General features: G+C 41.4%; 1 protein-coding gene across 1 annotated transcript in view; it reads left to right on the plus strand.

Moving 5' to 3' along the window:
- The first annotated feature begins 1610 nt into the window (after nt 1-1610).
- The window catches only part of DSTN (destrin, actin depolymerizing factor), a 37336-nt gene continuing 26675 nt past the window's right edge, over nt 1611-12271 (plus strand). Inside the window, exon 1 of the mRNA XM_027118294.1 lies at nt 1611-1825. Within this exon, the coding sequence (XP_026974095.1) occupies nt 1823-1825 (3 nt within the window). The 5' untranslated portion in view covers nt 1611-1822. The remainder of the gene's footprint in view (nt 1826-12271) is intronic.

The raw sequence follows: 12271 nt of genomic DNA on the forward strand, positions 1-12271 counted from the left end.
AGGCTGAGGCCAGAGGCAGAAGGGCCAGACTGAACTGCTGAGATTTCTGGAGGAAGCCACAGGAAATTTTAAGCAGTAAAGTGACAGGATAAGATTCCTCTGTTTGGCCATAACTCTGGTTGCAGTGAGGAGGACGAAATGCATAAGAGAGGTTGGAGCAGGCCCGACTTGCATCCTTACATGAGGACGATTCCGTTTTGAACAGAAAAGAAGTCTTTGAAGACTCAGAGATGGAGGGTGGCACTGAGTCCCGGCCGACAGGGAAACACAGGGCTCCAGCTGCAGCTGGATACAGGTGGGTTCTTTCTTCTCAAAGTGCCCGATACCCACCAGTCACATCAGCATCACCCGGGAATTGTTAGAAATGCAAATTCTTGGGTCTCACCTGAGATACATTGTCAGAAACTCTGGGGATGGGGCACACAAATCTGACTTGGAATAAGTTCTCGTTCACATTGCAAACCACTCTTCTAGCCTGCCAAAAATCTTGTAGTAGGTGGTAAGGCTTAGAATTGCCACAACTTTCTTTCTTAAAAAGAAAACAAACACAAAACAGGAGAGTAACGAGAAATGAGTCTCTATGTCTAGAGGCCAGAATAAAAGCCACATATAACCTAGATTTTATATAGTGCCCAGGAAAAGCAAAAGACATATTGACCATCTTGTCCAAAAGCCTCACATTTGAAGAATTAAAATAGTTCTGGTAGAGGCCTGTTAAGTTCTAGGTAGCCTAAATTAAGTAAAACTTAATCATCACGGTTGTAAATTCTTTGTTGCCTTTATTCCCCAGAAAAACACCCTCAGAAAAGGCGCTGGGATTCCTTCTGGCCCTCTGAAAATTGTGTTTCTGATGCAACCGCCCATTAAAAAAAACGCAATCTCAAATTAAAAACCCCCAAAACGGAGCAGCGGGGCTGGCGCCACCATCCTGAGGCATCTCTGCCGTTTCCCTGCCACACTGCTGCGGACTGCAGTGCTCCTTTCCCGGGCTGTTCCCAAAGACAAATAAATCACTCCTTGTTTTTTCCAGACCTGAAATTAGCGGTGACTCAGAGCGCTCTGAATCGCCACAGTCGCCTCGGCAAAGAGGAAAAATGTGCAGATTTTTCCTCTCGCCCGAGGGCCAGACGTGCAGGTCTGGGCCAATCAGGCGACGATGGCGGGAATCTCACCAAAGTAGGTAAAAAATGCGGGACGCGCGGCCCCCGCGACCGCCCGCGCCCCGGCTCCCGCTGGTCCTTTCTTCGTCCCTCCCTCCCTCCCTCCCTCTCGTCCTCCTTCCTCCCTCCCCCCTCCTCCCTCCCTCCCTCCTCCGCCGCGGGCCCCGCCCCTCTCACCCCTCCCCCTCCCAGGCCCCGCCCCTCGCGGCGGTGCACACCTGGCCAGGTGGCTACTTCCATGTAAGGGCAACGGCGGCGCAGTGGGCGGGGCGCTACGTGGCCCCGCCCCGGTGAAGGGGCCACCGCCCCTCGCCCGCAGGTGCCAACTGAAGCTCCGCCCCCTCGTCCGGAGCTGTTGGGGGAGGACCTCGCCCCCGCCCCACAGGCCAGAGCTCGTGAGGGGTACCCGGTGCCCCTTCTCCGGAAGGCGAGGAAGACCCCGCCCCCGCGGAGTCGGGGTTGGGGGGGACTGCCGGGGCGGGGCGTTGCCAGGCCGGCCGGTTGCGTAGCAACGGTGGGCAGCGCGTGACGTGCGCCGCCGCGTCTGGGCCCGAGGCGCCCGCCAGTCCCTGGGAGGTTAGTGGGGCTTCTGTGAGGAGGTCGCTCCGCAGACTTGGTGCTCGCCGGCTCCCTCTCCGCGCTCTGCGGCCGCCGCGGCGAAGATGGTAAGCTGGGGGCCCGGGGCGCCGCGGGGTCGGGGCGGCGGCGGCGCGGGGGGACCCGGGCTTCGGCCGCCGCGGACCCGCTGGGCCCCGCGCCGGGGCGGCTCCCCGGTGGCTGCATTCTCGCCGTCGCCGCCGGCGCGGGGCCTCCCCCTGGCCTCGGTAGCCCAGCCGGGGTCGACCCCCCCGCCCCGGCGACGCCGCCCGGGGTCCGCCCGCGCTCCCGGGTGGGGCCTCTTTGGCGCACGTTTCGCCAAGGCCGGGAGCGGGCGGTCGGCGACTCGGGCGGTTTCGGCCCCTGAGGTCCGTGCGTCTTGAGGAGGGAACGAGGCCTTTATTGAGCCACCTGGGGGGCGGGATGGCCACCGAGCGTGACCCCCACGATTCCGAACCGGGCCTGCGGTCCTTTGCTGCCGCCCCCGGTGGTCCGCGCCCCGCAGCTCCTCGTCCTGCGCGTTCGGCCGGGCGGTGGCCTGTCCGGCCTCCATGTACGGTCACAGATTTTCTTTTACCTGCAAACAGGTTGGCTCTGCCAGTATTTAGCGGGCAGGGGGTGGGCATGATGCTGGGATGCTAACTAAAGCAAATGAAAAAGCTTTTTAAAGTCCATTAAGCTATCCGAGTCGCTAAAAAGTAAACAGATGTTCCGCATATTCTAGGTGTTGGACTGCTTAATTCACGTATTTTCCCCTCTAAACTGTCACTCTCGTTTGCTGTAGAACCGTGCTCTTAAGTGGACGATCAAGTAGGACATTTTGTCGTTTTCTGTAGTCTGCGCATTCTGTTACCATTTTTGGTCAATGATTTGCAGGCAAAGGCTTACCAGACTTTGCTGGAAATATTACACTGTTATTGCATCTGTCTGCCTGGAAACAGTTGGTACCAGTTTATCTTCCTACACAGTGTTTTCACTGAATGACAATTTGGGTTTTCTTAAGGTATTGCACCTTTCAGGCCTATGCAGACTGGCTCAGTGGTGGAAGAAAATTAGAGATTAACAGTAGTTTCTGGATGACTGAGGATATTTAGTACGAATTTGATGTTGTTCAGTTTTTGGTTCTTCTTTGGTTTGATTTTGTAAGCTACAAAGGAGATCGGCATCTTACAACTTTCTAACTTCTTTAAGATTGTACTACTTTATGCTAAAAGACTTAATCTTAGGGCTTTGAGTTTTCATAAATTTAAGACCATACACTCAGACGAAAGTGCTTTGAATCAGGCTGGAGCCGGCTTTAGTGCCTTCTGATTTGACATAACTTTATTTTCTGTTTGAAAATAGGACCAAACCTTTTTACTTTAGCTAAATGCTTAAACTTTAAAGCTTAACTTTCTTATTTCTATACATTCAAATAAAATGAAGAGTCTGTTTAAAATATTTATGGTTCGGAAGGAGGAGGAGAAATAAAAATTAATCAAGATGGGTGATTCCGAGTACGTTTCAAACTTCGGGAGGTCGGAAGAATTTATGAACTACTCTTGTTAGGATGCTTGCAAAGAAAGAGAGTTTAGAATACAGGTGACCATCTTTATTTTATTATTTTAATTGACACAGTTGACTTACAATGTTGTGTTCATTTCTGCTGTCCCGCAGAGTGCTTCAGTCATACATATATATACATTCTTTTTAAAATATTGTTTTCCAGTATGGTTTATCATAGGATGTTGAATATAGTTTTCTGTGCTATACAGTAGGATCTATATGTAGAAGCTCACATCTGCTAACCCCAACCTCAGTCTGTCCCTCCCCAACCCCCTTCCCCTTGGCAACCACAAGTCTGTTCTCTTTGTCTGTGAGTCTGTGTCTGTTTCGTAGATCAGTTCATTTGTGCAGATGACCATTTTTAAAGCTTACTCTTGTATTTAGCCTTATGAGCACAGAGCTTCTCCCTTCATTCCAGCTATTAGAGAATATTATGAAGATGTATGTTTATTCCCTGATTTTAGCACTTTACCTCTGTATTTGAAACTGTTTAGATCTGTTGGTTGGATACTTGGTTCCAAGTTTCTAAGATTTTTTTTTTTCAGATTAAATTTTAACTGTTGATGGATTTGTTCTACATTAACAAAATCACTTCCTGGTACTCACCAAGTCTTCTCGAAGCACTTGGGAATAAAGCAATTTGAAACCAACTCAGATCACCCTGAGCACTTTAAGATGAGATTTCATGTTTTTAAAGTCTCACTTTACAGTGCCAAAGAAAAAAAAAAGCCTACCCTCCACAGGAACCACATCTACACTCTCCAAACAAAACTTTGGTGTGCGTGTGTACTGGGTGCGCCAGCTTCCTCATACAAAGATTATTTACCAGCCTACCATGAAATTCCTAGGGTTATCTGCTGAGTAGTTCTTCCTGTTGGGTATGGATTGAGACATCACAGGAGATTGGCCTAGCTCCTCTTGTAACCAGTGGCTCTCTGGGAAGTCAGAGTGTAGTCTTGTCCCTGAAACAGTAAAGGTCTGCATGATAATCTAACCCTTAACCTTACCCTAATCAGAACTCGGCTCTAACAAACTGAGCTGTTGGCTCAGACTGAATTACACCTGTATTCTTCCACTTGATGATTAGCAAAAACACTTTTACTTACAGCAATCTAGTGGAAGAGGTTGGGCATGTGTTCCTGTGCCCATTTAACATATTAGAAAACAGTCTGTAAAGGTTTTATTGACTTGTGGCCTTTTCTGACTCCACATCAGGTTTTAAAATAATTTAAAAATTAATTTTGAAACATTTTAAGCAGGAAGGTACACAGAATAATAAGTTCCTTTGTACAAAAAAAGAAAAGGTTAACTTTTTGCCATATTTCAGGTTTTTATGTTACCTTTACAGGTAAATACGCATCTTTTTCCTCATCCCATTCCCTTCTCTCCCCAGAGGTAACCACTCCTGTGTCAAAGACGTAATGTACTGGCCGATTAAGGAGATGATTTTTGCAGGTTATTGCATTTGAGAGAACATTAATTGAAATGAGGAACATCTCAAAAACAAACAAAAAAACAACAAAAAAGGACAGAGACCTGGGGCTGGTAAACTGAGGAGTCTTGAGGAAGCCTGGGGACATGTCTTAATCTGGAAGTAAGCAAGAGCAGGATCCTTCTGTTGCCCTGAACACAAAATGATGGGAGTGAATTTCTTAATCTTCACTGCTTTTCAGGAGCTCAGGGCTCAGGTAAAAGTTCAGCATAGTCACCTGAAACTAACACATTTCATTGATGTTTCCATACTTTCAGTTGTACATGTATGCATCTGTAATAATATATGTTGCCTTGACGTATTTTAAGATTTTACATAAATGTTATCATGCTTCGTGTATCCTTTTGCAACTTTGAAAAAAAGAACTTGGTGAGGTTTAGTTCTAGTTTGCCTTCCATCAGCTGCTTTCACGAGCCTGTTTCTCTATTTTCACTACTTGGCATTATGAGACTTTGAAAACCAATCTGATAGGTGTGAAATGGTTTCTCATTCTTTTAATTTGCATTTCTCTGATTAGCAGTAGTTGAGTATCTTTTCATTCTTGTTGCAGCTTATGTTTTTACATGCATGAGCTTTCAGTGACCCTGACACTGTGTAAATACTCCTCACGTCTTCATATAAACTCATTTGTGTAGCCATAAAGTAAATCTAACCTTAAAAGAAAATCAGCGAGAATGTGCTTGTCAAAGCCAGACCTGCATAATGAAGACTAATATACCTTGCCTCTGGCACCTGCTTTTCTTTGCCTGCCTCTCAAGCTGCTAAGTAACAGAAGTTCAGTACTCTTAATTCTAGCCACCTGCCCTTGTGAGGCCCTGGTTGTGGTAGAATGCACAGTGATCCAGAGTAGAGTTCCATCTTTGCCACAGGGCGTGGAGATTAACATCCTCTGTTCTATACTTACCCTTTTCTTTCTTTTTCCTCCGTTTTGGGGATTTTTAATTTGGGATTGCGTATTTTTTAATGGGCGGTTGCATCAGAAACACAATTTTCAGAGGGCCAGAAGGAATCCCAGTGCCTTTTCTGAGGGTGTTTTTCTGGGGAATAAAGGCAACAAAGAATTTACAACCGTGATGATTAAGTTTTACTTAATTTAGGCTACCTAGAACTTAACAGGCCTCTACCAGAACTATTTTAATTCTCCAAATGTGAGGCTTTTGGACAAGATGGTCAATATGTCTTTTGCTTTTCCTGGGCACTATATAAAATCTAGGTTATGTGTGGCTTCTAGCCAAAATGTTAAAAACAAACACACATGGGATATACGGGAAAACTGTACTTTCTGCTCAATTTTGCTGTGAACCTACAATGTCTCTACAAAATAAAGGCTATTAAAAAAATAAAACAAATAACCATAATCGTTTTTTGTAAACAGAATTGTTTTAAATCAAAATGGTGTTTATTGTATACAGGAAGATTCTAAACATTTGTGTTTTTGTTTATGTTAATGTAACTTATATTTTCTTTCAGTAATAATTAAGATACTTTGAGCCGAACACCACATTTGAAATTTGAAAAAAAAAATTGAAACTCTTTAAAAACTGTTGTTTTAACATGTACTTTTTTTTTATCTACAGAGTAATGCTCTAGTCTGAATAACTAGGCCTGGTCTCTGTCGTAGTCTTTGCTATTTGCATACCTAAACCACAGAAAATAATAAACCATAAACATGATGCTTGTTATTTAAGCATCTTGAGCTACCTTTCCACATAGCCTAATACTCCTCTCTAGGTTTTCCATGAAAGACATACCCAAAGATTTATATGTAACACTCAGAAATATTTTAATCATTGGTGTTAGAAATGAGTTTTCACTTGGAGTTGTCCTGCTTCTAAAAGCTGTCTCCTGTTCATTTTGCTTGAAATTTTACATTGGGAGAAGCATAGAAAAATAAACATCAGATTGGTTCATCTCAGTAATGCTTTGACAGACTTGTTACTTAATTCATGGAATCTTGGAATTCATGTACAAGGAATCTTCTGTACAAGGGCCCCCATAGAGTTGAGTACATAGTCTTGAGTGATCCTTAACTCTTGTAAGATTGTCTTCTAGTAGCTGACATTGTAATGCTTATGTGCTGTTTACCCTATTTCATGATTTGTTTGCTGTGTTAAAGAATCAATTTTTGGTAGATCTTTTAAAAGTATCTCATTTCAGGAAAAATGCAGTCAGAATTCTTAAAATTCATATTTTAATCTGTAGTGTGAAATGGTGGAGATTTTGGCTTTATTTTTTTTGACATGACAAGGGACCGTCAAAGAACTCTTATTCTGTTGCAACAAGGCTTAGGATGAGCACTTGAAAGGTAGAAACTTCAGTGCGTACTGTAGCAGGAAACCTACATTTAAAACTAATTTATCTGTGTGTTTGTGCTTTTGGATCACATTAGAGGAAGACTGTTTACTACTTTCAACATTTTTGCATTACTTTATAGGTTGTTCCTCCTATTTCTACCCATATTTTTCTACCCGTAGAATTTTCTACCCATATTCCTGTCTTGGCTTGTTTTCAGAAGATGGGCAACTTGTAAATTTTTAAATTCTTTCACAAAGCACATTTTTGTTGGTGGTAGTGTTTTTTTTTTTTTTAAGTAATAGAGCTAAAACTAAAGCATGGGCAGATATAGGTAAAACTTCTCCAGCTGGCTCTGGAGCTATCTTTTAAGTCAGTTATGGAAGCTCTGAAGCTCTGAGGAATTCTCAAATCATTGAGGCCTTGTTTTAAAAACGTTGTAAGTCATCTTTAGACCAATGTTGTCGAATAGAAATAAAATGTGAGTTACATATGTATTTTTAAATTTTCTAGTAGCCCCATTAAAAAGGTAAAAAGAAAAGATGAAATTTGTTTAACCCAATATATCTGAAATATTGTATCAACATTTAATCAATTAAAAAATGAGACATTTTACATTCTTCTCTCATACAAATTGTTTGAAATCCACTGTATATTTTATACTCAGCACAGCTCAATTCAGATGCTCAGTTTTCATTGGAAATATTTGGTATATATTTAGACATAAAATTTATAGTTGAAAAAGCAGAGTCATATACTTAAGTTGCTCCAAGCATACTTAGTTTTCCAGTAATGGAATTGATAATGAATTTAAAAATTTAAGTTAATTAAAGTGAAATAAAATTAAAAATGCAGTTCCTCGGCAGCACTGGCCATGTTTAATGGACTCTCTAAACCACATGTGGTTAGTGGCCACCTTAACGGACCAGCCTCAGACTTTGTGGATTGGCCTGTTTAATGTGTAAGGGGACGTTAGTGTGGGTACCAACACTTTTGTTAATTCTTGGCATGTCTGCATATGACTAACAGTGCTGAGGTAGCCTGTGAATCCCTTTTATGGAACTTATTAAGATGTTTTGTGGGACTAGACTGTTGAGCTCCATTGGCTAGGATTTGTATATTTCAGTACCACAACACCTCTCCAAGTAGGCCCACAACAGATGTTACCAAATGAACACGAATGAGTGAATGAGAGGGCATTCTTCATTATGATGGGGCCGGGTCCCATGGAGATGGATTACTTTAATTTTTATACTTTCTATTCCCACATACCTTTCTTTTAATACAATGGGAATTGAGTTTTAAGTACTGAACTAATTGAATAGTACCTCCCCTTTGTATATTGCGTTATAATTTAGTTCGAGTCTTAACAGTGAAAATCCTTTGAGATAGATAAGGCAGGTATTATTAGAGTAGCACCTTTCAACTAATTCTGACATGCAAAAACTGCTCAGTAATGCCAATTCTCTTTCTTTCTTAAAAATGAAACTGAATGGTATTTGATGCTCATTGAGGCATCCTGAACCATAGAAAAGCACTTGAAAGCTCAACAAATGAAAGAACAAGAAGTAATGCTATCTTAGATAACTTATAAGTATTTGCTGTGTGTCAGACATTGTGTTAACTTATCTCACTCAATCCTTCTAGCAACCCAGTGAGGTAGGTATTGTTATCATTACTGTTAAACTATACTGAGAAGTGGTTAAGAGCTTGAGCCCAGAGTCTGGCTGCCTAGGTTTTTTGAATCTTGGCTCTGCCACTTACTGACTGTATAACCTGAGACACATTACTGACTGTTCTGTGCCTCAATTTCATCATTCCTCCAAGTGGGAATGATAATAGTACTTAACCATCACAACATTTTGTCGATGCATATAAGTAAAGCAATGCCTGGCACATAGTAAAGTGCTTATCAGCACTGGCTAAAATAATAATATTAAACAACCTTAGATCCAAGTTTAACAGTCTCTTTTCTTTATATTCTGAGTACACCAGTGTTTACTTCAGTAATTGTAGATAAAATAAAAACGGTGAAGGAGTGCATAAAAACATGTTTCTAATTGTTTATTATTTCTTTAAACTAATTTTATTTTACTTGGAGTCATTATATATGATCATTTTTTTATGATCAACTTTTTAATTTGACTTTTGAGGTGATTTTGATCCTTGATGTAAAAATATCTTGTCTTCCACTCATAGTTATATTTTTCTTGAAGTAATTAATGGAGAATGAAACACAGTTGTTCATTGCCCTCAAGGTTTAGAATAGCAATCATCTATCCAATAAATATTTGAGAAGTTATTATATGCCAAGAACTGACCCAGGTACTTGGCATACAGTACAGAAAAACAAAGTCCATTCCTTGTAGAAGTTATATTCTAATGGAGGTGGGCAGGTGGGAGGGACAACCAAAAAATTACAAGATCATGTCAGGTAATGGCAACTGGTGTGAAAAAAATAGGGTGATCAATAGGGAGTACTAGAAAAGTTGGCTACCTTGGGGTAGATTCTTAGGGGGTGACATTTGAGCTTAAGACTTGCATGGCAAGAAGGAGCTAGCTAGCCATGTTAAGAGCATTTTAGGTAGAAGGAACTCTGTAAGTAGAAAGGCCTTGAGAAGAGAATGAGCTTGACATGCCAGGGACAAAAAAAGGTTTGTGTAGTTGGAATTCAGTGAAAAGCAGGGAGAAAAGTAGGAAATGGACTGTAGGCAGGAGCTAGAGCTGGGTGAGCCAAGGTGACTGCACCAGGAAGCTGTCGGGTGTCTGGTGGTAGGGAGGTGTTAGGGTGTTAAGTTGTGGAGTGAGATAGGATTTAGATGTACAAATGGGGACAAAACTGATTGACGGTTGCTATTATTCAATCAGTCAGTGGTAGCTTGGATTAGGATTGTTAGTACTGGGATAGTGAGAAGTGATTGGATATTGTATATTTGGGGGAAGAGCTGACCGGACTTACTGATCATTTGGGTGTGTGGCATAGGGGAAAGAAAGACATAAAAGATAATTCCGAAGATTTAGACCTGAGCCACTAGGTAGTTGGTGGTGTCATTGTGCTGGGGTACTATATAAAAGAAGCCAAAATAGTTTGGCAAAAATTGAGGTTCTTGGGGCTTCCCTAGTGGCGCAGTGGTTGAGAGTCCACCTGCCGATGCATGGGACACGGGTTCGTGCCCCGGTCCGGGAAGATCCCACATGCCGCAGAGCAGCTGGGCCCGTGAGCCATGGCTGCTGAGCCTGTGCGTCTGGAGCCTGTGCTCCGCAATGGGAGAGGCCACAACAGTGAGAGGCCCCGCGTACCGCAAGAAAAAAAAAAAAAAAATTGAGGTTCTTGGAACTTTGAGGAACAACAAATTGATGCAGAAGTATTACAGATCTTTAAAATATCTTCACATCTGATTGTAATAATAATGTATGTTCGTTATATAACATTAAGGAAAATTGAGTTGTAATGACAGCCCTATCCAAAGTGCATTTGGTGCACTTTCTTTCAGGCCACTTTAAACATATGCTCATTCTTTCAATAAATAAGTGTTAGGTACCTTCTGGGAATCAAGTACTGTTGTAGGTTCTAGAGATTCAACAGTGTACAAGACAAAGTCCCTTTTCCTATGGAATATACATTCTCATGGGGGAGACAGGTAAGAAATCAGTAAATAAATAAGATAATTGGAGATTGTAATAAGTACTATAATGGAAATAAGGGAGATAGTGAATATCTGGAGAATGTCAATGTAGATTTTTCTCAAACAGTTGAGTTCATCTGTAACAGTTTTATGTCCTTTATTTCTCACATCTCAATGTGACAAGGGTGTCAAGCTAATTTAATGGGGAAACGAATAGCATCTTCAACAAATGATGCTGGGACAGGTGATGTCCACATGAATGAATTTGGATCCCTGCTTCACACTATATACAAAATTTAACTCAAAATGGGTCATAGACCTAAATATAAGAGCTAAAGCTATAAAACTCCTAGAAGAAAACATAGGCATAAATCTTTGTGAACTTGGATTAGGCAGTGTTTTTTGGACAATTTTCGTGGTATTTTTAGGCAGTGACACCAAAAGCACAGGTGCCAAGAGAAAAATAGGTAAATTGGACTTTATTAGAATTGAAAACTTTTTTGCATCAAAGAACACCATTGAGAAAGTGGAAAAGACAACCCAGAGAATGGGAGAAAATATTTGCAAATCATATGTCTGACAAGGAACTTGCAGAATATATGAAGAACTCTTACAACTCAACAATAAAAAGACAACTGAATTATATGGGCAAAGGCTTTGAATAGACATTTTTCTAAAGGAAGATACACAGATGGTCAATAAGCTCATGAAAATATGCTCAAAATCATTAGCCACTAGGAAATGCAGATCAAAACATAGTGAGATCCTATTTCATACCCACTAGGATGGCTGTAAAAAAACTAACATGTTGGCAAGGGCATGGGGAAGTTGGAACCCTCCCACATATGTTGCTGGTGGGAATGTAAAATGGTGCAGCCATTTTGGAAAATGGTTTGACATTTCCTTAAGAAGTTAAACTTAGGCGTTACCATATGACCCAGCAGTTTCACTCCTAGTTATATACCAAGTGAAATGAAAACACATGTCCACATAAAAACTTGTACATGAATGTTCATAGTGTTATTCATAATAGCCTCAAAGTGGAAACAACCCAGATGTCCATCGACTGATGATTGGATAGATAAAATGTAGTATATCTGTACAATGGAGTATTATTTGTCAGTAAAATAAATGATGTACTGATACATGCTATGACATGGATGAACCTTAACACATGTAAAGTGAAAGAAGCCAGTCAGAAAAAGACTGCATGTTGTATGATTCCATTTATATAGCATATCCAGGATTGGCAGATACATAGAGACAGGAAGTAAATTTGTGGTTGGCTAGGTTTGGGGTTGGTAAGAATGGGAAAGAGGAGTGATTGTTCATGAGTACTGGGTTTCTTTTTAAGGTGTTCAGAATGTTCTAAAACTAGACTGTGATGGATGCACAATGCGAATATACTAAAGCCCACTGAATTTACACTTTAAATGGGTCAATTTTATGGTGTGTTAAATATATCTGTAAAAACTATTTAAACTGTAATGGTATTATGCATATACAGTGATGGTATTAAATCATCTTCCTGTTAGATTTTAATCCGTATTGTAAGTAGT

The sequence above is a fragment of the Aethalodelphis obliquidens genome, unplaced genomic scaffold (genome assembly GCF_003676395.1).
Source record: "Aethalodelphis obliquidens isolate GAN/ISIS:26980383/991018 unplaced genomic scaffold, ASM367639v1 scaffold18, whole genome shotgun sequence".
Lineage (NCBI taxonomy): Eukaryota > Metazoa > Chordata > Mammalia > Artiodactyla > Delphinidae > Aethalodelphis > Aethalodelphis obliquidens.